General features: G+C 36.2%; 2 protein-coding genes and 1 pseudogene across 3 annotated transcripts; 2 read left to right on the plus strand and 1 right to left on the minus strand.

Moving 5' to 3' along the window:
* The first annotated feature begins 1,735 nt into the window (after positions 1-1,735).
* Positions 1,736-6,503, plus strand: LOC116211534 (AAA-ATPase At3g50940-like). Of its 2 annotated transcripts, XM_031545973.1 has the most exons (4): positions 1,736-2,132; positions 4,170-4,863; positions 4,989-5,274; positions 5,907-6,503. In XM_031545973.1, the coding sequence occupies exons 2-4, from the start codon at positions 4,175-4,177 to the stop codon at positions 6,327-6,329; spliced, it is 1,398 nt and encodes a 465-aa protein (XP_031401833.1). In that variant the 5' UTR covers positions 1,736-2,132; positions 4,170-4,174; the 3' UTR covers positions 6,330-6,503. The 2 variants fall into 2 exon arrangements, with proteins under 2 accessions (XP_031401833.1, XP_031401832.1); XM_031545972.1 differs by lacking the exon at positions 1,736-2,132 and having other exon boundaries at positions 4,000-4,863.
* Positions 6,352-11,730, minus strand: LOC116211533 (AAA-ATPase At3g50940-like). The gene is made up of 3 exons (XM_031545971.1): positions 11,079-11,730; positions 8,997-9,518; positions 6,352-6,998 (listed from the first exon to the last, which is right to left on the minus strand). Exons 1-3 carry the CDS (start codon positions 11,574-11,576, stop codon positions 6,495-6,497), a joined length of 1,524 nt encoding a protein of 507 aa, XP_031401831.1. The 5' UTR covers positions 11,577-11,730; the 3' UTR covers positions 6,352-6,494.
* A 5,913-nt stretch (positions 11,731-17,643) lies between these two features.
* On the plus strand, positions 17,644-19,385 carry LOC116212102 (annotated as a pseudogene).
* Positions 19,386-25,671: the final 6,286 nt, after the last annotated feature.

The following is a 25,671-nucleotide window of genomic DNA, read 5'->3' on the forward strand; positions in this document are numbered from 1 at the left end:
CCAAATAGAAACGCATGGTTGAGGGAAATCCGTACCGTCTCATTTTCTGCCACCCACTATGGAAAACCATATTTTATTTTATTTTGTTTTGTTTATAATACCTGACGTTGCTAGGTGGGCCAGGAGTAAGGCCACCCGAGCAATTGAGGCCTTTCAAATATTAGGCCCCATTGATTATTATTATATTAATCAATAATATTATAATTAAATTAATAAAATTATTTATACATCTGTCGAGATAGATCAAGGCCCAAACGTTAATTTTCGTAACTTATGCTGCGTTTGAAAAGTTAATGTGATTTTAGAATCATAATTTTGATTTTAACTCAACACATTACACAACAAAAATACACGTTTCCCAAGTCAAATTTATAATACCATCTCATTTGTCTTTTTCTACAATCAAAATCAAAATCAAAATCAAAATCATAATTTTAAAATCACACTAACAAATCAAATACAGTCTTAATCACTAATAAATCTCATTCTTCCTCATTAATATCAATTACTCAATTACACCTTAATCACTTCCTCATAATCTTTATGTTTTTATCTATGTTAACGGAGAAAATCATAAATAATCATTATTCGCGATTCCATAGGGATGAAGAACCAATAATCATTTAGAATTAAATCAAAAGTCAAAATTCATGTGTCTAACGGACCATACACTCATTCATATAATCTTATTGATACTTTTTTGTGTCATGTGCCGTGACAGTTTCATCTATGAGTTCTTTTAATAATCAATAACCTAATTTGATTCCGACTTTCTCCTATTAAAGTTTGACCTCGGTCTATTAACTCTCTTAAGCTGCCATTGCAACAAAAGCTTTGATAGAAATGATTGACACTTTTGTCTGGCAACAAGCTAAAACAGTATAATTAATATGATTGATTGGTCCTGCGGCGATTGGTATGGAGACGCGTTGGCATCGCATTTGCAGAATGTTAAAATTGATGATTTCTCTTGAGCAAATCCATGGAAAAGACAACCCCAGCTCCTATCATGATATTACGACAACTTACTGAAATTAATATTGTGTTTTGTTTCATAATAAGATTTTAAAGTTAGATTTTGATTTTGAAAAAAAGTGGTATAAATGGAATCCATCGTTTGACTTTGTATTAATTATTTTGTTTTGTTGTGGAAAAAAGTGGTATAAATGGATCCGTTCTTTGATTTTGTATGAATTATTTTATTTTGTTGTGAATAGAATTAGGTTAAAATTATGATTTTAAAATTGCATTCACAAACCAATGAAGCCCTAAAAATCCATATGGAAACCTATCTCTTCCGTTCAATGAATAATTGTCCCAGCAATTACATTTAGGTTCTTTTTATTATGGGTTATACCATACACTTCGTTTGTACTGGAAAGGGGGAAAGTAAACCAGTGCCTTTGTTTTCGGGTAGATAATCATGAACCCTTGTCGGATATAAATAATAAATATATCAATCTATAGACATGCATTATAGTTTCAGAAGTAATCCAAATAACATGATGATGGCATGTTAAAACAATGGCAAAGATAGAAGGAACTATCGGTTTACGAATCTATGATTGTCTAGTGTAGAGGTGTGCACGGATACCGGGTATATCCGGAATCTGTCGGAACTTACCAATTAAGATAGGGTCCGGGTATCTCGTATTGAAAATAGGGTAGGGTCCAAGTATCAAAATAAAGAACCGGTGAAATCCGATTCTGATTCCGGCTCCAACTTACAAGGTACCAAGAACTGGAATCGGAATCCATCTCCGAAAATGGATGGTAATTACTTAAAAAAAAAAAAAAGAAGGTAAAGTTAGTCTCTGTTAGTCTGTAACAGAGTTGGTAAGAAGACAGGAAGGATCCTAAATCGCCTCTCGTCTCCGATTTCAGCTCCTCTCGTCTCCGACTCCAGATCTAGACGACTCCAGCTCCTCGGAGACACTTCAGCTCATCTCGTCTCCGACTCTCCATTCCAGCTCCTCTCCGTCGGTCGCCTCCCGTCTCCGACTCTCCACTCCAACTCTCTTTCCCGCTGAGCTTATGTTCTGCCTCCTCTCTGTCGCTCTCGACTTCGATTCTCCACTCCGGCTCCTCTCGGTCGCTCTCGTCTCCGACTCTCCTTCAAGCTCCCTTTCCCGGTGAGATTCTCCTCTGGACTCCTCTACTCACCCAGTTGTATTAATCGCCTCTGTTAGTCTCCCTTTCGCAACTGTCCCAACTGCAATGCCTAAATGCCCAGCTGACTACCTTTCTTTTTCCTCTCTGCCTTGAGTTTGGGAAAAATTGGAGTCGGGATCAAAACGACTTAAAAAAGGATACCACCAAACCTGACTGAACCAAACCAACCTCAATTGAGTGCATTGTGATCGTGAACTGCTGAGACAAAATTTTTTTTCAGGTTCCAACGGGTACCCGGAACCTGGTATAATACAGGTTCCGGATAGATTTCGGTTTCAGAATTCAACAGGGTAGGGTTCGGTTCCAAATCTTGAAACTGGTTCCTTACATGGTAGGGTCCGGATATCGTGAAAAAAATAGGATACTCGAAACCGATCACTCCTAGTCTAGAGTACATGACCAAAGCAACAGAAGCAGTATGTGAATAAAGCGGGGTATCTTGATATTGGATAGAAGTAGCTCTATTTAATGATTATGTTCATTCACTTCATTGATCAGTCTGACCATGGCACTTGTATAATTTATGGCAATAAATAGAATTAATGCATACATACAAATATTGCAAACTATGGTTCTTCACAATCTACACAAGATGGTTCATCTCAAGGTAAGAAAGAATTTTCCGGAAACGTGCCTTACTTTTTCTACTTTTAGCCACATCAATAACCTGGACAGACAAATTTGGTATAGATAAGACTTCATAATAATGCTTCAATGCCATTCCTGGCAACTTCACAATTTTTGGATGATAATAGTAATAGTGTTTCTCATAAAGAGCTCAAACATCCCCCCCCCCTCTCCAAATTACAAAGTGTTCGAGGTCTTTCTCATAGAATCATAAAATAGTATGCACATGCAAAATAGGCAATGCGATACAAAAAGAAGAAAATCGGCACTGGAAACCGACAAAAGAGCCCAATAGCTTTAACTATTCCATCACCGAAGCAACAGGATTAAAGGCAATCCAAGCACATTAGATGAATAATCATGGTAAGAAAACCTAGACCTTGATGATATTACATGCGGAAATGCCAACACCAAATTACTAGTGTAGCAAGCAAAAACTTGACAAACAGAACTTAGTATATCTTAAAAAATAAGTTCATCTAGTTAACACATTCCTTCATATGTTATATTCTCTACTTCAACCAGAAATAATTAGGGAAAAAACAGTTTCGCTCCTCAATCTTTGGCCTTTTTGCCCCCAACCTCCGAATCGACCAAGATTTCAAAGTTGAGATCTAGAATTTTCTCAAGTCTTGTAGCTTTTCATAAATAAATCTAGAATTTTTATGTTTTAACTTTTCTAATATTATTTAATATAAGCACGAAGTTCCAAAATTTAATTTTGAATAAGTATTTATGATGGCCATAAGAAAAGTGTTTCCTGGATGTCTATTTGGCAGTTTCTCCTTTTCTCTTTTTCTTTTTTGAAATTTAATTTTACAATTAAATATTAGCATAAGATATGATAATTTTCTGAATATATTTTTGAAATTTCAATTCTTCAAACAAATATAATCGGATAAGATTTGGTTTATCTATAAAATATATGAGCTTTGCAAAATTTTGAAATTTTTATTTGACATTTTGATTTCGCACATATATATTGACAAGATATGGTAATCTATAAAATATGCCCAGAAATTTTGATTATCCAAACAAGTATGTATTATCTAATAAGATACATCTGCTTGCAAAATATTTTTTAAATTTTTATTGAGCCTTCTATCTAGAATTTTTTTTTTCAGTTTTTAATTATAATATTATTTATTAAGCATGAACTTTTAAAATTTAAATTTTGAATGAGTATTCTCTGATAAATATAATCTAGAAGATATTTTCAGAATACTTTTTGTGTTGAAATTAGAAGATATGATAGATATGTCATATCTATTATTTTGTAGGATTTGAGTTGGTCTATCACTTCCATTATTAATAAAGGAGTAACATGAGCAGACTCTCAATTTCGGAAATACTTTTACTTGTCTCGACAGGAGACATGTTGCCTGGTAATGTCATGGAGATCATGGCCTCCCCATCGTCCCTCTTCTCGGCCTACGCCTCCTTCAGTGGGTCCATCATGCTCGTTCGCACCATGGTCAACGATATCGTCCCACGTCCGGTCCAGGCCTACCTCTGGCAGGCCATCCAGCGTCTCTTCAAGACCAATCCCCCCGTCCAGGAGCACCTGACACTCGTCGTGGAGGAGTACGCCTATGGGCGAAATGAGATATTCGATGCTGCTGAGATCTACCTCAGCTCCAAGATCGATACCAACACCGACCGCCTCAAGATCTCCAAGAGCTCCAAGAAGGGCGTCCTGGTCAGCTTCGCAAAGGACGAGACCATACTTGACACCTTTGATGGGGTCGAGCTCAATTGGAAGTTCGTCACCGTCACCACCCGCCGCCAGCGCCGTGGGTCCTCCGACGAAGGGGAGGAATCTAAGGAACAGCACTTCGAGCTGAGCTTCGATAAGAAGCACAAGGACAAGATTATCGGGACGTACGTGCCTTTTGTGATTGAGAAGTCGAGCGAAATAAAAGGGAAAGAAAAAGTCTTGAAGATGTTCACCCTTAGGGGTTACGGCCGCTCTTGGAGTTCGATTGATCTCCAACACCCTTCAACCTTTGACACTTTGGCAATGGAGCCAGAGCAGAAGAAGGCTGTAATGAACGATCTAGACAGGTCAATCCTGGCATATGTTAATTCCAATTCACTCTAATGGATACCGATTTGGAGATCTCGATTGATACACATCTTTTCTTATTATTTATATATATATATATTTTTTTCCTTTTGATCCCGCACAGGTTCTTGGGTCGGAGAGAGTTCTACAAGCGTGTCGGGCGGGCCTGGAAGCGTGGGTACTTGTTGTACGGCCCACCTGGAACGGGCAAGTCGAGTCTAGTGGCTGCTATGGCGAACCACCTCAAGTTCAACGTGTATGATCTCCAGCTGTCAAACATAAGGACCGACTCGCAGTTAAGGGAACTGCTGCTTGAAACTGGGAACAGTTCGATCCTTGTGATCGAGGACATCGACTGCAGCATCGACCTTCCGGAGCGATCAGCATCCGCTCAGGATCCCAGGTCTGAGGTCAGTGGAAAATCCAATTATGTAGTGTTGGTTGAGAACAATCCGCAAATTAATGATTGACATGGTCTTGCCGAAAAATAAGATAATTTTTTTTCAGATTATCCAAAAGTTCAAACACTTAGTTTGAGGCTGGGAAGAATTTAATTGTTTTGATATTTAGAATTTCTTTTTCTAGATTTAATGATTAAAATTAGATTCTCTTATGATTGGGAGACCTTAATGGACCGATCCATCTCGAATTTGAATTGGTCATTGAACTTTCGAATATCAAGTAACATAGACCAAAAATAAAAACTATTCAAATTGAATAGAAAAAAGATAATCAAATAAATAAAAATAAATGAGTGAATCATTTTTTAATACTAAAATAGATTCTAGTCGATTTTTTTTTTGCCACAGATTCTAGTCATATTGGATTGATAATTATAAAGCTTTTCTCTTTAATTCTAATTGGGTCTTGGTCATATTTATAACTAATCAAATATTTATCCCGAAACTTCAAAAAGGTACAGTTTCGGCGGAAAACAATGAACTCTGAATTCTTCATTCCATTATTTGATATTCAACAACATTTATGAAATGTAAGCATGTGATGATTTTCCTTCATTTTGCCTGCATTTGCCTCCTTGCAGCTGACATTATCAGGGCTTTTGAATTTCATCGACGGGTTGTGGTCAACCTGCGGAGACGAAAGGATAATAATATTCACAACAAACCACGTAGAGAAGCTCGACCCAGCCCTGCTCCGGCCAGGCCGCATGGACATGCACATCCACATGTCCTACTGCACGTACCTCGGCTTCAAGCTCTTGGCAGCAAACTACCTCGAAATCCCCGATACCGATGACGAGAATCATTGCCATCGGCGTGTCTTCACGGAGATCAAGGGCCTATTGGCAGAGACCCAGGTGACCCCAGCAGAGGTTGCAGAGGAGCTCATGAAGAGTGAGAACCCTGGGGTTGCCCTCGACGGACTTGTGAAGCTGCTGAAGCAGAAGAAAAAGGAGGCGCCAGCTGATGGGAAATTGGAGACTGTTGAAGAGATTGAGGACTAACTAAGAAAAAAGCTGAAAGCCGAGGATGAAACTAAAAATTGAATAACAAAATAGTATCTTTTCTGTTCTTTTCCCCTTCTTTTTATGACACATCGTCGACTTCACCGGGAGACAAGGTTCTTAACGACGATTATACCAAAGTATTTTAATGTCTATATAGAGAATTTAGTTTAATTTGCTTTTGTCGTCATTATCTGTTTTTCCATCCTTCCCCTTCATTTCTTCCTCTTCTTTCCTTTTCTTCTCCTTTTCCTCTTCCTTCCTCTTCTTTTCTTCCAACTCTTCTTGAACTTTCTTGGCCTTGAGTTCCTCGTTTTCTTTCTTCTTCGACTTGAGGAACTCGATCATGTCCCTAAACGCGTCGTCGGGCTGGTCCCTGCCCTTTAGAAGCTGCTCCGCCACTTCAGCTGGCGTGACCTCTGCAGTACGGACGAGATCCTCGATCTCCCCAAACAAGATGTGTTCCTTCACACCTAGGTAATTGGCGGCAAGGAGCTTGAAACCGCACGGGGTGCAGTATGACATGTGGACATGGACATCCATCCTTCCGGGCCGTAGCAGGGCAGCGTCGAGCTTCTCCTTGTGGTTTGTCGTGAACACGATTATCCGCTCGTCCCCGCAGCTCGACCACAACCCGTCTATGAAATTAAGCAAGCCAGAAAGTGTCACCTGTTGTAGAGTTGAGAGTGTATCGGTTAATAATAACAATCGGAAGTAAAAGTGTGGCATTTCAAATTTATGTAGTCACTCACACATGATGATGATGGGAGGGATGAATGTTCTGAAATTTTTATTCAAAATTAATTGAATTTGCTTGGACCGACGTCCTATCTAAAATCCTAAGTTCGGATTTATGTAACGGATTACTAAAGTCCAACAACATGATAATACATGTCAATGGAGATGTTCAATTCACGTATCATTGCTGAGCCTTAATAATACAGCTTGCAGATATTGCGTAGATGAAGCTTCGGAGAAAGTCAGTCCCAGTCTTCAGAGCAAAAATAAATCAATAATAAAGGAAAGTCCAACTGGCAGTGTTATGAGGTCTTTGGACGTAGTTTTCTAATGGAGAGAAGAATTATTATCTTTCTCCCTTCCTTCTTACTACTTAGGGGGGTTTTAGACTAAGGAAAAGAGGTTCAATACTTAGTTCCCTTTTCTTGACCTGGATATGAAAGACTCTTTATTTTTTCTTTTTCGGTGAATATCAGGGCCGAAGCTTCTTTTTCAGAGAATATAGGGGCCGAAGCCAAAACAAATTAATAGAGGTTCTAAATTCGACTAGTTATGCTTATTAGGGATCTTCTCGAGTTTCTTTTACTTCTACTTTCTTATCTCCTGCTAGACTCATCATGAACTAAAGGGAGAAAAGAGAGATAGGTATTTAAAGTCATTGTGCTTAGAGACAAATGAACTTATGGTCAAAATAGAGGTGCAAGTTGGTGACATTTGAAATTAAGGCATTCTACCAAAAAAAAATGAATAAATAAATAAATAATGCATTCTAGTTTGTTTCTTACTTGTCATAAAAAAGTCATTGTGCATGGCCTTTGTTTTCTCTCGACTTATTCATCTAATAGGCACATATACATTTCCTTAATTATATAAAGATTAACAAAAACAGAAATTATAAGGTATTGTAATGGTATTTTCCTAAAAAAAAGATTTCAACACCAAAGAAGAGAGACGATACATCAAAATTTGTCTCTAATTTGAAATCAAGAAATTTTACATTCTATTCATATCGATAAAACTTTCCAAACTCCTTTACTTCCCATCCCCATATTTCCACTAAACTCAATCATGTCCCTCTTTCTTAACCCAGAAAAGAACCAATGGCCCGATTGGGCCCAAAGTCCAAAACGGACTAATTTTGTATATATTTCCTCCTCTGTATCGTAATAACTATTTCATTGACTGAGTCATTGATTTGTTTTCTCCACTCCTTGGCTGAAATAATGAAACTTTTCCTATCGAAACCCGAAACAGTAACGTGCCTATGACGCAGAATACTTTCATCATAAAGTGACTGACTTAGACATCTACAGTTTCCTGATTACTTTTTACGTACTGCATTGATATAGGTTACATTGGACCGAGTGGAATGTACGTGCATGAGACATGAGTTGTTACCTTATGACACACGCCCTAATCATGTAGTTATAACACTATTTTTTCTTTTTTGCTGTCCAATAATATTGATTATAGTTTGATGCATTTTTTCGGAGTGTACCATATCTAAAAATCCAATCGGTCCCGATTAATTTAGTTCGAACTGAGTTAGTCGATTAAGGAGTCTATCAATCAGGGATTCTTCTCTATTCATAGGACTCGAATCCAAAACTTTAAAATAAGCGTTGAACCGTGTGAATAAATTTATGTTGATTAATTTGGTACATGATTAATTTAGGTGTGGAATATTGGAAATACATACTAAAACTAAAATAATATTATGTATTTCCAATATTCCACATCTAAATTAAAGTAAACCAATGTGAATTCACCACTATTTCTTTTCGTCTTTTTAAGGGGTTTATAAATTAGCTTCCTTATAATCAAAAAAATAAATCATGTAAAAATTACTAAATAATATAAAATGCGACGCAACAAATAATCTCATAGTGTACCTTACGTGTAAATAGATAATAGACCGTGGAAACTGACCTGCTTCTCCGGTGCATACCCTGGAGGGAAATTGGTTGCCCTCGCCTCGGCAGCCCGATCGTGAAACTCGATCGTGCAATCAATGTCCTCCACCACTAGGATCGACCTATTAGCCGTTGCTACAAGCAGCCTCCTCAGGTCCGAGTTGCACCTCAGCTCGGTGAGCTCCAAGTCATAAATGTCAAAATTCAAGTAATTCGCCATCGCTGCCACTAGGCTCGACTTCCCTGTCCCTGGTGGCCCGTACAGGAGGTACCCTCTCTTCCAGGCCTTCCCGACCCTCCTGTAATAGTCCCTCCTCTTCACGAACCGCTCGAGGTCCTCGAGGATTGTCTTTTTAATCTCTAACTCCATGGCAAGTGTCTCGAACGTTGCAGGATGATCGAGGTTCACTGGGGTCCACGCATCCGAGAGGTTGCCATACATGTGCTCGAAGCTCGGAGTGAAGAGCTTGAGCGTCTTCTTCTCTTGCCTTAGAGACTTGGCAGCCTCCACAATGTGAGGCAAGTAGGAATTGATCACCTATAAAATTATTGATAAAGTTTAGATTGCATTATTAAAAATAAATGTACCATTGCTTGAGACACTGGTCCAATTTATTAATTTTAATCAGGTCTTCGTGAATTTTATTTCTTTTATATTATTTTTCGATAACAAAAAATATTATAGTTTATTAAGACAATAGAAAAATACGAAATAAATGTGAAATTAATGCGCACATATGCACTGATCCCCATCTCTCTCTCTCTTTTCTGGTGATTTTTATTTTTGTTTTTTGTTTTCCTACTAGGTACGACAAGAACGCACACAAATCTATGATAAATCTTAATTAATTGTTTAATGTAGCATAAATTATGACAACCGTAAGATGAATTTGTTGTTTTATTTGATGTTGAATAATAAGTCAACTCAATTCAATCCTATTATTACTATTTTGTCTTTTTCATATATTTAATAATAATTTTTTATTTATATTTTTTTCTAATCATTTTTATAATTAATTTTTAACAATAAATTATTCATCTATTTATATATATATAAATATAAATATATATACTTACACATTAATATATTTATTCATATTAATAATTATCGTATGAAATCAAACTGAATTGAATCATAATCTAACTAAAAAATTAAAAGTAAGCAATTTTTTTAGCAATACTTTTATTATTCTCAACAAACAAGATTCTCTCCGATTTTGTCGTACCAAAAAATGTTTGTGCAGTCGACCATTGAATAAATTCTGACGTGGCATATTAGAAGGTATATAAAGTTGTAAATTGAAGAAGGGCTATTTTCAATTCGCCCCCTGTAGTTTAAACGCTACCTGAAAATGACAAAATGTGGACTATAATTATAAATCGCCTCAAAATATCCCTCAAAGTATGTGTTGATATCTCCATTTATCCGAAGTATTAAAATTACCAAATAATATAGCAATTGAACTACGTTACATGCATCTTAATTAGATGACTTTATTGCAGTGAATAAATGGGAAAACTTAGGTACAATGTTGAAAATCAAGAAATTCGTAAGTTTAAAATAAAAATAAATTCACTAATCTCAAGTTTAATTTTATTTTGACTTCATTGCTTATCTTTTTGAATTTGACTGCATCAACAATAAGCCTTTAGTCAACTTAGGTACAATGTTGAAAATCAAGAGATTTGTAAGTTTAAAATAAAAATAAATTCACTAATCTCAAGTTTAATTTTATTTTGACTTCATTGCTTATCTTTTTGAATTTGACTGCATCAACAATAGGCCTTTAGTTTTGCTACATGAGAGCGACCAAACAAAATCCACCGAAGAAATTGCACTTGTTAATCATGGATCAATTTGAGAAATCTATGAACATCACAAGGGCCATTTTGCGATAATTTGGGTAGATTGAAATTAGGTGCCCGATGTTAAATAAAGAAAGGTTGAGGCCACAAAAGTGAAAAAATTATTATTTTCCATGGTCATCGTCTTTATCAAATCGAGTTGACTCGGGATCCAAGATCAGACAAGTAACCTACGAGTGAACTGAACCCGAAATATTAAGAGAGCTATGAAGCAGCCAAATCGGAAACTCACCATGTCCTGGTGCTTCAGGTGGAAGCTGAGCTCGAAAAATCGGACCTCGAAGTTGTACGACGAGTTCATCCCGTGATCGGCCCGATAACCCGACTCGACCCTCCTCGAAGCAAGGATCCACTTAACCTTGACCCCGTTGAAGACATCGATGACTTCCTCATTTGTCTCCATCGACACATTGAAGTTGTTTTCCTTCTCAGGCTTGGACACCTTTAGCCGCCGCGTCGAGGGCGAGATCTTCGTACTGAGATAAACCTGGGCGGCCTCATAGATCTGATTGTTCACGAGGCCGTCAAACTCTTCGATCACAACCGTGACCTGAGACGAGAACTGGGAGAAGAAGTTCCGGACCCCGGAGAAGAAGTATTCTTGGAATTCGTGGGGGAGGAGGTCATTGGCTAAGGTCCGGGCCAGCATTATGCTGGCCGTGACCGAGGCTGCCGCAGAGAAGACCGCCTTCGCCGTGACCATTTTGGACTCCGATGAAGAGTCGGCCATCTCTCGAGGGACTAGAGTTGGAATGAGTTATTTTCTGGGGATAGACTGAGACCAATTTCTCAGTTTGTCTGGGAAATTATATTGGGGAGAGGATTGTGTGTGTTTGGGGGTAATGGAAGAGAAGAAATGAGTGGGGTTTAATAAGTGCCAATTTCCCTGTCCTTCAAGGATTTTTATTGACAAACAAAATAAGAAATTCCAAAATGAAGGAAGCATCCGAAGTTGTTTCTTATTTGACTTTAATGGTCATGTGCGTGGACTTTACTTGAGAAAGTTCCTCTAAGCGAGAGTGTTCCTTGGGTTTTCCCATAAATCAACACGTTTTACTGGAAAGTCTATTAGAAGCAAGAGAAATAAGTTCGATCGTCTCTCTGTTTCGTTTTTCTTTTTTGAACACATTGATCATATTTGATAAACGACTCTCAGTCCCATTTACTATGAAAACGAACATTTAACGTCGATTGACTGTGTTTGACCAAAAGGGATAGATCTTGGGAACGTTAACATTGACTCTCATTTTTATTTTCTTTTTTACTGGTTCTGAATGTTTTCTTCCCTTTCAAAATATCAGTAAACAAAGGAATGATTTCCCTGTATCTTCTTCTTCCGAAATATTTGGATTGAGTAAGTATTAGGGTAAGGAGGTGACGAAGTTTGTCAAAGAAGGGATAAAACCTTAGACATAATCTCTGATTTCTTCCACATTGAACTTACCCGCCATAGAGAAGAGACGAGAGTAAAGTTATCTCTACTTTTCTTCCTCCATAAGAAATCGCGACTGAACGAAGGTGTGAATTTTCTGCTTTACTATCTTTTTATCTGTTCATTGCGACAATATACATGATATGCTCGCCTGAAGACGATAGTTGGTGGAGCCTGAGACCCTTGATTGAGAGGTATATTCCTTATGTGTACTCTAGTGAGAAGCTACTGATCGTACAATCCTCTATGCTTCTCTTGGTCCTCAAGGTAGATATCTATGTATGGATTGTAAATGCAACATTCTATTTCCACGCAATGAAGAAAGAAAAAGACGGCAAACACGAAAATGCACATCTTTGTTTGATCGCAATCTTCAAGGTGGAAGAGAAGCGGGGGTGATTTTGTTCTCTCTAGATTGTAGCCTCATTTCATGATGGATTAAAGTATCCATCGAACTCCCGAAAGTGTATTACGAGTCAAGCCTTAGGGATTCAAGAATTCATTCTCCTCAAACCCTTCGAATAGAAACATACATATATAGGATCAAATTATACGTATATAAATTATAACTTCTTATTCTAGACTGTCCATCCATTTCTACTGAGAGTTCAATTAACAGAATATCACTTAGGCCTTCGAAAGACCAGTACATTCAAACTCTAATCTGGCCTAAGATGCAGGTATGCGAACAATAAGAACAACTGATAACATCCAATAAGGAAATTCAAACTAAACTCAAAGCAATCTTAGAGAAACCGGAAATATTTTCCTTAACAACATCCCCAACCAGCTGTACGATCCAACATATTTTCACATCCATTACGAATGATTCCCGAATGTGTTTCAGCATTTCACGTGTTTCAGTGTTTCAGTCTATCTTCAAATAGACTTGAAGAGTAAATATAACTTGAACTTTTGATTTGATTACTCATTAGCTCCATACCTGCACCTCACTTCATCCAACTCATCTCCCTATATATCATATATTTTCCAATGGAAAACGATCTGTTTCTACTCAGCTTCTCTCTAATTCCTTCCTACGGTTCTCCACCACAGCTTGGTTCCTCTCCCACAACTCTCCCTCGGTCAGCTCCATTCCGAGCTCTCTGTCTCAGCTCACTCCCTCCCTCTCTCTACCATTTCCCAGCTCTCTCTCTCTCTCTCCCTCCCTCCCTCCTCTCCATTTGTTTCATTGTTCGGAGCAATGCCGCAATTAAGCTTTAGAATAAACGAAGAGGCGATGGGGGAATACAGAAGACAATTTGAGGGCCGATTGGTTTTATAGGCTCGAGGCCCACACTAACAATCAGGCCTAAAGGCCTCTAATCTCTCTCTGTTTTTTTTTTCCTCTCTCTCTCTCTTTTAAAATTTTAAGGAAGCTGCAAAATAGAATATGTATATGAAATATATTTATACTAGAAAGCAATCCACGCCATGCCATGGGTCAATAAACCTTTTTTTTTTGTCAATCTTTTGATTTTATTATATTAGTTTGCAACAATTATCGTGCACAATTGAAACTAATAATAAAATTATAGAAGTGTAAAATTATGCAGTCTTGATTGCTAATAAAAGATTTAAATTTTCTAATAAAATAGAATAATTAATATATTGTACGGTATAAAAATTAATTTTTCCCCCACTAAATTAATATATTTAATTTTTTATATTTTTTAATTAGAAAATCATTATCACAATATAATAGACCTTACATGGCCCAATAATTTTAAGTGATAAACTTTACTTGCAATGAATGTCTTCGAAATTCATTATAAGCGTCTCTTGATAATAGTCAAGTTAATGTCTGAGCGAGGATTAGTCTTAGTCAATATATTAGTGTAGCCTTACTTTTCACCCAAAAAATTAGGACATTTCTAGCATAAAAGATAAACAGATTAATTAAATTGGTGATAAATTAAAATATAACATAAAAGATAAATAAATTAATTAAATTGGTGATAAATTAAAATATACTTCTTATAGTTGAATAAAAAATAATTACCATATGCATCGGTTTAAAATTGGCCCCCAATCTTTATTTTTTCAAATCTTAATATAAGAGTGAAAGTGCATTGTTTATACTAGGTTGCACATAAAAAGAGAATGTGCATCTTTTTAATAAAATCAATTAAATAAATTAATAAAATTGCAAAACACAAATAGATTTTTGCTTTTTCTATTAATATATTATTTATTTATTTGCACTGTCCTTTCTTTTTGTTAAAAAAAAATTAAATGATTTCAAGAAAGATTTCCGTGAAATGACCACATAGTAATTTTTTTTTTAGATTGGTTCTCAATTTTTATCTTACCAAATTTTATTATTAGAGGAGTTAAAGTGAATCTTTCATAAAAAAATTTGAATTTCACATGATTTACGAGAGTCAATATGATCTTTTGGAAAATTAGATGAAGCGTCGGCAGACAAATTGAAATATAAAAATTATGAAAAGGTAGAAGATTATGATATGATTGTTGAGAAACTTTTCGCCCCCAACAAATTGAAATATATTTGTTAAAACTTGTCCATATCCTTCTTTGGGAGGGAGTAGGGTTGGTTTCCCACCTTCACCGACCACTCTTCTCCTCTTTTTTCTTTTTTTTTCCTTATATTTTTAGATTTATTTTTTTGTAATTCCTAATTTCTTATTTTAATTTTTTTAATATTTCGCAATTACTTAACTGTACAAGTCCTTTTTTGTTTTCTCAACGGGCATCTGTTGGACGATTGAAATACAAATACATGCAAATTAGTATATTGAAGTTATATATTTACATTGTAACTTAACGCATGGCCTCATAATATTTTTTAATGCCATTAAAATTTTAACATTGATAAATTATAAATATTAATTATGTAATAATAATTTTTAGTTCCAACAAAGTTTTTAATTTTAAAAGTTAGTAATTAATTTTTTGAAAGCGGAAAAGGGTCTCTCAAATTTAAGAACTTTTGTCATCTCAATATCAATATTATATACTCACAATTAAAAAGAAATAATTACACAAGAAAGTGAAAGCGGGTCCCGTTTTGGGATCTGCTAGCAGTGGGGAGGCTTTTCCCACTCGCAACTTCCTTTCCCCGTTTTTTTAATCTTTTAATTTTATTTTTTATATTTTGTTTGCTATTATTATAAAATACAATCTCAAAAGGTTACATGTAATTTTATTTATCCATCGGGATCTAGTTGCATTTTTAATACACTTGCTATATTCTAAGTCTAACCCAAATAATGCAGCAAATCGACCCATCGGAATAAAGAATCCAGTCATTATAATTGTATCAATTATTTTGGAAATAATATTTTTATAAAAATGTACTTTTTCACCCAAATGTTGTGTGGATAAATAAGAAGAAATTTCATATCGAAAATACTACATAGCGTTTGGTAATGAAGTTAAGTTTGATTTAATTAGTTTTAGTTTGATTTGAGAAGATAAAGATAAAAATAATTGAGAAAAGTATGTAAGAGAATTTGAAAAAAAAGATAAAAAAATAATTGACTTTGTATGAGTTGTTTTGTTTTATTGTTGAAAAAAAGTGGTATAAATGGAGCTCACTCTTTGAATTTGTATGAGTTATTTTGCTTTGTTGTGGGTATAATTAGGTTAAAGTTGTGATTTTAAAATCATATTTGCAAGCCAAACAAGCCATTACTTTCCCAAAATACCCTTTAAACTTTCCGGCGCATGCATTTACATCCATCTTTTGTTACTCAATTGTAATACTTTAAAACGTAACATCACATACATTTCTTCACAATTGTGTTTCTCTACATTTACTTTCACAAAATACTATTTTAACTCTCCACCGCATGCATTTACAGCTCATTTGTCCCTCAATTTTTATATTCTAAAATGTAACCACATGTATCTTTTCACCTTGATTGAACCATCTACACCAATTGCCTCATTTTAAACCATATTTCTAACAATAAATCCTCTCTTCAAATATAATAGGAAAATGAAAATCTAAACTTAATATATAGATTCTATTTTTTTATTGAATTCCATAAATGCCCTTCTTCACCACTAAAATCTTGACCCATTTAAATTATCTCTTCCACCATTATCCTTTCAACTACTCTTACATACTGCTTTGCTTTCATAATTTGTTGAAATCGCCCCTATATATGACTCATAAAAAGTAATTATACTTGTCAGCACACAATTTTGGTCTACGAGCTCTAGAGAATATCAACAGCGATCTTGACCACAACCCTGAGACTGTAACATAAAAGTATCAAGAAGACCCCGGGTTATCACTCATAGCCTTGTCAGCCATGTCACCCGGACGGCCCTTAGAGCAAGGCACAGAGCATCGCAACACGAAAAGAATTCAAAACCAACAACTTAGAATGATCGCGTGGAGGATGAGCAAAATCGACATTTTGTCATCCATTGGAGGGAAGTATTTATGATTAATTACTCGAGCATTCACGATTTTGAAATCAAGGAACTTCCTTAATTTAATTCGGAAAAATTACTTTATGGAATGTTTTCGGGTTGTATGTACGTCAAGTTAGATCATCAAAATTCGCAATAAAACTTGGGGCCGAAAAGTAACTCTCTATATAATGATGATCCCTGAATTTTTCTAAATGCAATGGTGGTCTCAAATCATTTTTCGGGTATTCGATTGAAAAGATGAGAATTTCAGGCCTTACGTGCATCAATTTAGGTTTTTTTTTCAAAATTCGAGACGATACTCGAGCTTGGAAATTTTTTTTTGTATAATATCAACCCTCGATTTTTTCTAAACATAAGGGTGGTCTCAAAATATTTTCCGGATATCTGATTTTAAAGATTGAATTTCGAAAATAATCGAGCAATTACGATCGATGTGTGTCAAAGTTTCGATATCGATTTTTATTGATATTCGATCTCCGTCAAATTTTTGAATTTTGCAATTTGAAACATTCAATCGAAAAAACACCAATTTATCCCAAGAAGTCGAATTTCATCCATTACGTCCGTACAAGTAAATAAATAGTTAAAATAAAGGAGAGAAAATTGGTGGCATAGGGGTTTGCCGCAAGTGGCCAAGTGGGCCGACCCCCATGCTACTGATCTTTGACCTTGCTTTTCATTTTTTTCTTCCTTCCTTTTCTTCTATGGCAGGCACCAATTCGATTAGAGAAGTCAAGCACCTGCCTCCATCTCTTCACTCTCCTTGCTCTATAGCGACTCATCCGCTCAGGCGTGCCCATCCCTTTACAACCAGCAACAACTTGCTTCTTATGCTCCTCCCAGCACACAACAACTCCATCGACCCCATCACCTCTATCAACTGGTCATCAGGGGCAGACTTCGATCATTTTTTTTTAGCTCCTCACTATCAATATCTTCAAGGCATGATGCCATTAACAGGGGGAAGATCGACTTCTACTCTTGGTTGGCTTCTTGGTAGCTTCTATCACACACCATCACAGACAACTTGGAAGCAACAACGGCTATCCCATCACCCTCTACTGATCATCATTTACTACCTATCCTTCCTGGCCTCGCTCAACTAGTTTTTCTTCATCGTTGGGTGGCAGCTTCCATCAACTCGAGCACTTTCTTCCACTTCCCTTTTGCTCTTGGTTGGCAACAGCGGGGGGAGAGCTTCATTTTCTTCTTCTTCTTTTCTGCGGCTCTCCAAAGCTGCCATCACTCGAGCCTGCAACCAACTTCCTTGCAACTCCCCGCAACTAGTAGTGCAACCTACCATCTCCAGGCCGCATCTGCTCCTTTTTCTTCACCCTCACGCCAAGACCAGGGTGAGGCCAGCTCTCTATCTCTCGGAGTCTCTGGCTCCCTCTTTGTCTTTCTCAAAGACTTAAGAATAAAACAAAAACAACAAAAAAAGGACGGACAGACAGCCTTTTTGATCCCCCTGACGCAGCCACTACCACTGGACATCACCATTGTTAGCTTTTCCCTTTCATCGTCTCCTCTTTGGCCTTCGTCATTAGCGGCTCTCTTTCATCACTTCCCGCTGATCTTCTGGTCTTCATCATTCGACCTCCTCTTCTTTCCTCGGGGCACACAAAAGGACATATGCACAGAGGGGGGACGGGCATTTAACGGGAGACAAACGGAGAGAGTAAGAAGACATCGATGCAAACGATCTCCAAGGCTTTCTGGCGCCATGGCTTCTTTCCCTTGCTCTAGGGTGAAGAGTGGGCTATGTATATGGCAGAGCATGAGACGGGTTCGTCTCTGGAAAGGCCTTCCCTATGATCTCTTTCGGTTCTTATCTTTTCCTTTCAAAATCTTTTGGGGTGCCATTAGGTCTTTGAAAGTCACTCAGATTTGCAGTGTAACTTGTTTATTCTCCTCGCTATAGATTGAATAGGTGTTATGTCTCAAGGACAACTATGCATAATTGTTTGTATGACGTAAGTACAAAGACAGTTAGGGTTATTAATCCTTCAGAATCTCGATTTGTAATAGATGATTTGAACAAAAAAAAAAAAGAAACCTCACCTATGTATGAAAAACTCATCATCATATGATCACACTGGTGGAAATTTAGAGTTGTAAGCAAGGTATGGTGCTAAGGTAATTGGTTCAATGAAAGACAAGGACAAGATACCTAGTATTGATATAGCTCTGAATGATGGAGACAAATGGATGTTTGTTGGCCACGAGATGCTCGTGATTGAAACCCCTAGGCATACTCAAGGCCATAGTAGCTTCTACTTTCTGGGGTCAAGGGCCATTTTCATTGGATACACATTGTTTAGCTTGTCTTGTGCGCAAGTAGCTCATCTTAGCAACAGAAACCTGCCAACGCTCTTGGAGGTCCAACATCGTCTTTCAGGGTGGCCTCTTTTTCGAGTTCAATCCCAAATCAGAGCTTATCCATCTCGAGCCTACTGTTGCCCCTTCCTCACATCTACTTCAGTTCCTGTCATCCTCTCTACAACAGCATATTCTCAAGATCCCCGAGCTCAAACAGCTGCAACCTCTTCGTTCCTCACTCTATCACATGTGTTGGCTAGACTTCTTGGCTCCACAAGCTGCTCTTTGTCGACGTTGCTTGGTTTTTGTAGCTATTATCCTAGCTCTTCCTTGGAGCTGCTGCTAGCTACTTGTTGTTGTTCTCCTCCGAGCTTTTGAGATGTTGCTGGTGTTCCTTGCCTCTTCTAGCTCCCTGGTTCGAGTTCCGATCATCGACGTTTCCAGCCAACTAAAGCACCTGTTCTCACTGAGTCTCTGAGCTAAGTCTCCCTTGGTCCACCTTTTTCTCATGCTCATTTTTACTCTCGATCATCATTAACCGTTGCTATGTTTCCTTTTTTTTTTTTTGCTGTCCATGTCCTTCCATTTTAGATGCCATAGCCCCCCACTTTCGTGGCTAAAGGTGATTATGAGTGGTTCAATATGTGTTCGATTTATGGTCGGCTAGTAGAATTACGTGTTCCTCTCAACACTAGCACGGGAAAGGTATGAAATCTCGATTTAGTGATATATTTAGGGCTCTTTCATCAGTTGATTTGATCATCTTGTCAATGATGTGTGCAAATATTTTTTTTCGGTCAATAATAACACAAACTGATTTTTCGATTTGAACTCGGACATTTAAAATTGGGACTTGCAAAAACAACCGATCCACCATGAACCTGACTTTTAGAATACTGACCCTAAAATTAGTTGTGTGAAATGAGAATAAACTAGCACGAATTAATCTCATACTCTCTTGGCTTTAAGGGATAAAATCGACCAAATATACTAAAACCGGCTTAATTGATCACTCGGACATAAAACGACATATTATATTTTGCTGTGAACAGTGTGACCATGATTCATGTTTTTAGAAGTGTTATACATACATACGTATATATATTCGACTTAATCATGTAAAGTCGGTCTAAAAATCGAATTTAATTTCGGGACGGTCCGGAGTTAGAGCTCTTACCGAACAGTCTACTAATGGCTGGCTCAACGGCTTGAAACCTGCAAACTAAAGGATTTGGCAATTTTCTTAATTTAATTAATCTTACACACATAGTAATTGGGATGATCCACTTGGCTAAGTAACTCACTCAACATTTAAATAAATTATACGAACCGGTTAATAACTCGTAATCGAGTCGATAAATCATGAACTGGTAATCATGCCCTTTTCAAATCAATAATCTTTACAAATACCAAGTGCCTGGTCCGTGTAGCATGGATATTTAGGAAGGACTCGCGTGTTCTGACCCGAGTTTGAGCCCGATTTGAGGCGGCTCAAATCGAAATGCGTGAGTTCTTCTTAGACTACTTCCGGGTAAACCAACCGGTCTTCAGACCCTCTCAAGGATTTCACACAACTCTAGGGAATTGATGGAATCGGTCGACACCGGTTACAGCCTGAGCTGGTCTGCATCGCACAATTTCGCTTTTCATAAAAGAAATTTTTACATTTCAAGGGCAAGTTTATATGTTCATGACTTACCGACAACCCTAAGATTAGAGTGGTCGAAACATTCTGAGCTGCGGGCAGGGATGGGGCAGCCCACGAGGGTGCAAGTCTTATTTGCATAGCTCTCTTTACTCGATTCGGGTGCTTCTGTCATTTTAGCGTAGTTTCGAGTATTTAGATTGGGTATGTCTATTATAAAACACAATCCGTGACTAATCACGCACTCGACATAATTAAACATTAGAAAACAGTTAGGCAAAACCTCAGGGTTTGGGTTTCAGGCAAAAACATACTTCTATCATAATTTGTTAAAGCCGCATTGTCACGATATAGAACAACTTAAAATGAATCTACACATTCAAAGCTTGACTACAAACATCATGTCTGTCGAATCCTCCTTAAACACTATCGAATGCTACATACCCTCCTAAGGCAGCCCATGGCCGATTCACATTGTACATACGACCCTGGATTTGTCTGTTTAGGGTAAGAACTTGTTTGCCAAGTAACTCCGATTCATAATCTGATAAATCAAGTAAATCCGACAATAGCATACAACTTGTCTGTTTTTGTTTGTTTTCCTCTGTTTTCTTGTGGGTCGAGCTTGATTCCATTAGGGTACTACATGCACAAGGTCTAACGCCCCTAACCATCAATCACGGGGTCCAACACCTCCACACACACGAGTATGCACTACTAGAGTGCGGAATTGGGTCTAACCTCAAGTCACTCTTTGGACTCGAGTAGTATCGAAATGAAGGATGACTCGAGTCGGGATGCGTGGAACGAGGTTAGACAATCACTCGGGAACTCGATCGATCCTACGGATATCTCTAGAGCCACTCGGTCCTCTTGGGAGCCGCTAGTCCGGTCGGACCCAACCCCCGGCTCTCATGAGCCTACGTCACATTAATTTCGGTTTCGGTCTTTCCAAAACTCACGGTGAGTGCGAAAGGAATATTAGCCTAGCATGAGTCAACCGGGATCCCTTTATTATAATTTGTATTTGAGAGTACATTGCAAGGCATTTGTTTGTATAACTATTTATGTAACGATCCCAGTCGGTAAGTGTGGAGTTTGAGAGTCGAAACCGATCGAGTTGATTTACGGGTTTTTGAGACGATTAGGACCACACGAGTCACAGTTTCGGTCCACACGGTGAATAGACCATCACGATCTGGCTAGTTGAGTTGGGTAGATGTTGGACCGATCTCCTAACCCATGGATCTGCTCCTCTTTCAGCCTTATAGTCTGAATCAATCATTTCTTCGAATTTATGGTGTCAAAACGAGCAAAATAAGCGAAACTTAATCAAGTAGTAAATAAATTAAAAACAATAAGCTTTAGGCAAACTAGAGTATCGATAGGGCGTGCGAGATGTAGGTTGGCACATAACAGAACCCCCTGAATTCGGAACTCCGAGTTCCGTAAGACCATATACCTTAGCAAGCTAGGTATATCTATAACCCTAGACTCGGACAACTCACCGACCCTCAATTTTCGGGTCGTAAACAGGTAGTGGCTACTCATTTTCACGCGTGACCATCGTGCGTTCCCCGGGAAGATGGATACCCCAAGCCATGTTATCAGTATACACGCATGCGGGCATCGACGAGACAAAATTTGGGTTCGCAAAATATTTAATTATGCAAGTAGAATGACCCTTCCACTTTAATCATTCAAACCAATGATATTGTCTTACATCAAAGTTCTATGAAAAAATATATATTTTGATAATCAAAATCGTTTTAATTAAAAATGATTAGCTCGATGGTGTTGAGGCCCCAACCATCAGTCACCTCTCCTCATCTTCACAATCGGCCTTACGACTTTTTTTTTCTTTTTTGTTATTTTTAAAATTTCAAAATATTTTATATTTTTTTAAAAATGCGGGAGCCCACTCTGCTAATCACTGTATGCCATGTGGCACCATCATGCAACAATTCCGATTAAAATTAATGAAGAAATTGACGGTGTGTTGACATTATTATTAAATCGATAGTTTGTGATTTAATTAGCGAAAAAAAGGGGTTCGTGCTAAAATAATTAAAATGTGAAAAGTTTGAATTTTTTGTTTTGTTTTGTTATTAACTCAGAAAACAGGAGGATTGGGGTGCTAGTGGAAAAACCATCGACTCTCCCTTTTAGGTCCCAAAGGGACTTGTTTTAACTATAGTTTATAGATAGATATAGATATTGATTTATAGATAGATTATAGATTATAGATAGATAGAAGAAAGATTTATAGTTAGATAGATAGATTTAATTTAATTTAATGTTTGTATTTGTATATTTGTGTACTTATATCTCGGGTTCCACAACCCAGATTACTCAATTAAATCTCTGATTTTTCGAAGTTTTAAAATTTTTATAAAAATTTCTAATAAATCACTAATTTTCATTTTTTAAAATTTCAATTAACTTGTGAAAGATCTAGATATAACATAATGTATTTTTTAAGTTTATGGTAAGATAGTTGTTAGTGGAAGATATTTAATAAATCATAAACTCATATATTTAACTTAAATAAACAATTTCAGATAAGACCTGGATGTGACATATATAGCAGTATTTTTTAATATTCTTTGATAATCTTTTAGTATCTATAAAATGTTGAATGAATCGTAAATTTTTTATATTAAAATTTTTATAATTCATAAATAATATAAAACTCGTCCATAAGCATGTCGTATGTTGGTTTTTCCAAACCCAAGGGGGTGGCTCCATGGCGGGTGTCTGTGTGGTATTTCTTTTTTTAATTTCAAACTTTATATATATATATATATATATATATACTCTAGTCGCACAGTCCGTGCATTGAACAGTATAGAACGTTATAAAATCATTAAACATTATATGCGTATTTTAAATGACTATATATATTAATATAATATTTTTATTGATATTTTCTTTAATATTATTATTTCTAGGATTAAATAATAACTTTTATCATAAATAAAAAATTAAACATCAAAATTATTAAATATTTTTTATTGAATATATCACCTATATACAAACTAGTACGTTAGTAATAGGTTATATAATAGCCAAAAAATTGAAAACCTCACGTTTAAAAAATTGAAGAATTCATGTCCATGTTGGCAAAATAATCCACAGTTTCACCAATTTAAAAAGGGATTATGCATGCGGCCAGAAAGAAAAGTGATTATGCATAAAAAAGTTTAAGGAAAATTCCAATTATGGTAGGATTAGTTTTGGGTCTTTAATATTGTCAATATTTATATGGTGTTATATCATATTAAAAATAAAAAGTTTCACCTATCAAAGAAGGAAAATTTAAAAATTAGTTCATAGGACAATATGAAAACGTTCGTAGGATAGCAAACGCTATTAATTTGCTAGAAAGATGGCCTAGGATTGTGTTTAGGTGTTTGTATTGTAAAAAATAATTGACGGAAACATCTATATACAAGTATAGAAACATATATATAAACGTGTGTATATATATATATATATATGACATCAAATATATATAGATAAGTATATGATTGAGGAAATATATGAGTGTGCGTGCGCGCAAAATTTTGATAGTAGTAGAAAATGAGAAGATGTGATAATTGAGGGACAGAACTTCAAATATATGTTCTTCCTTATTGAAAAATAACTTTTCATAAGAACATATATGGTTATACGTACAACAGAAAAAAAAATTCGATATTGGTTTTTCACGATTTTCATACTATCAAGATTGAGAATTAGAAGTGAAACAATAGAAAGCAATAAATTAAAATAACAACAATAACTGAACAACACACTTTGCGTGTAGTGATAGATTAACTTTTGGAGAGCTTGTGTCTAATGGTAGAACTATTATTTGAGAGCTAAATAGGCCACCGTTTATGTAGGCTATGCTTCCTATATTATATAGATGCTAGAGAAAATATAATCCAATTTCTTTTTTAAAATCAAATATAATTTAGATATCTATAAATTATATATGAATCTAAATAGACTTATCCTATGATGTCTCGTATGATCTATGGACCCCATGTAGACATAGAAAAATAAAATATACTTAAAGATCAATAAAAAAAATGCATAATACATAATATATAGATATAGATATTTAAGGACCCATGTAGAAATAGATAAACAGGATATACTTATCGATGAACCAAAAATAGATGCATAATACATATATTATAGATAGATATATTTCTATAGACTTTCTCTTACATGTAGGTATAGCTTGCACCAAATCATAAAAGATAAAGATATTTTAATAGATATCATAGGTAAAGATGTATTTAATTTTTAATTTAATTATGATAATTCATTAATTTTAAATTTATTTATTGTTGATGATTTAAAAATAAAAAAACTCATAAATTCGAGAAAATTTCATTCAGTAAGCGAGCATTATGAGGCCATCTGATCGGGCCTCATACAGCTCTACTTTATATTATATGTTAGCACTTTGTTTTGATCTACTGGCTTCAGAGGAGGGCGAAATTGTCATTTCGTCACCCACTGGAAGGAAGTATTTTTAATTAATTGCCCAAGCATTCACAACTTCTAAACTAAGGGGCATTTTTTTAATTTGAAATTTCTTAGGAAAATATTCTACGGGAAGTTTTCAGGCCTTACACTCGTCAAATTCGAATTTCAAAATCCGGAACAAAACTCGAGGCTAAAAAACATTTTTCTACACAATATTGATCCTTGAATTTTTTTCGAACACAATGGTGATCCTGGATTATTTTTCGAGTGCTCGGTTGAAAGGCAAAAATTTTAGACTTTACGTGCAGCGATTTTGATTTTTTTCAAAATTCCAGTCGATACTCGGGATTGAGAAGTAGTTTTTCCCATAATATTGATCCAATAATTTTTCTGAACACAAGGTGTTTTCGGGTTATTTTTTAGATATCCGTTCGAAAAGTCGAGAAATTTGAAAATAATCGAGTAATTACGATTGACGTGTTCCGAATATTCGATATTAATTTTATTGAGATTCGGTCTCCATTGATTCAAATTGAA

This window comes from Punica granatum, chromosome 6 (assembly GCF_007655135.1).
Source record: "Punica granatum isolate Tunisia-2019 chromosome 6, ASM765513v2, whole genome shotgun sequence".
Taxonomy (NCBI): domain Eukaryota; kingdom Viridiplantae; phylum Streptophyta; class Magnoliopsida; order Myrtales; family Lythraceae; genus Punica; species Punica granatum.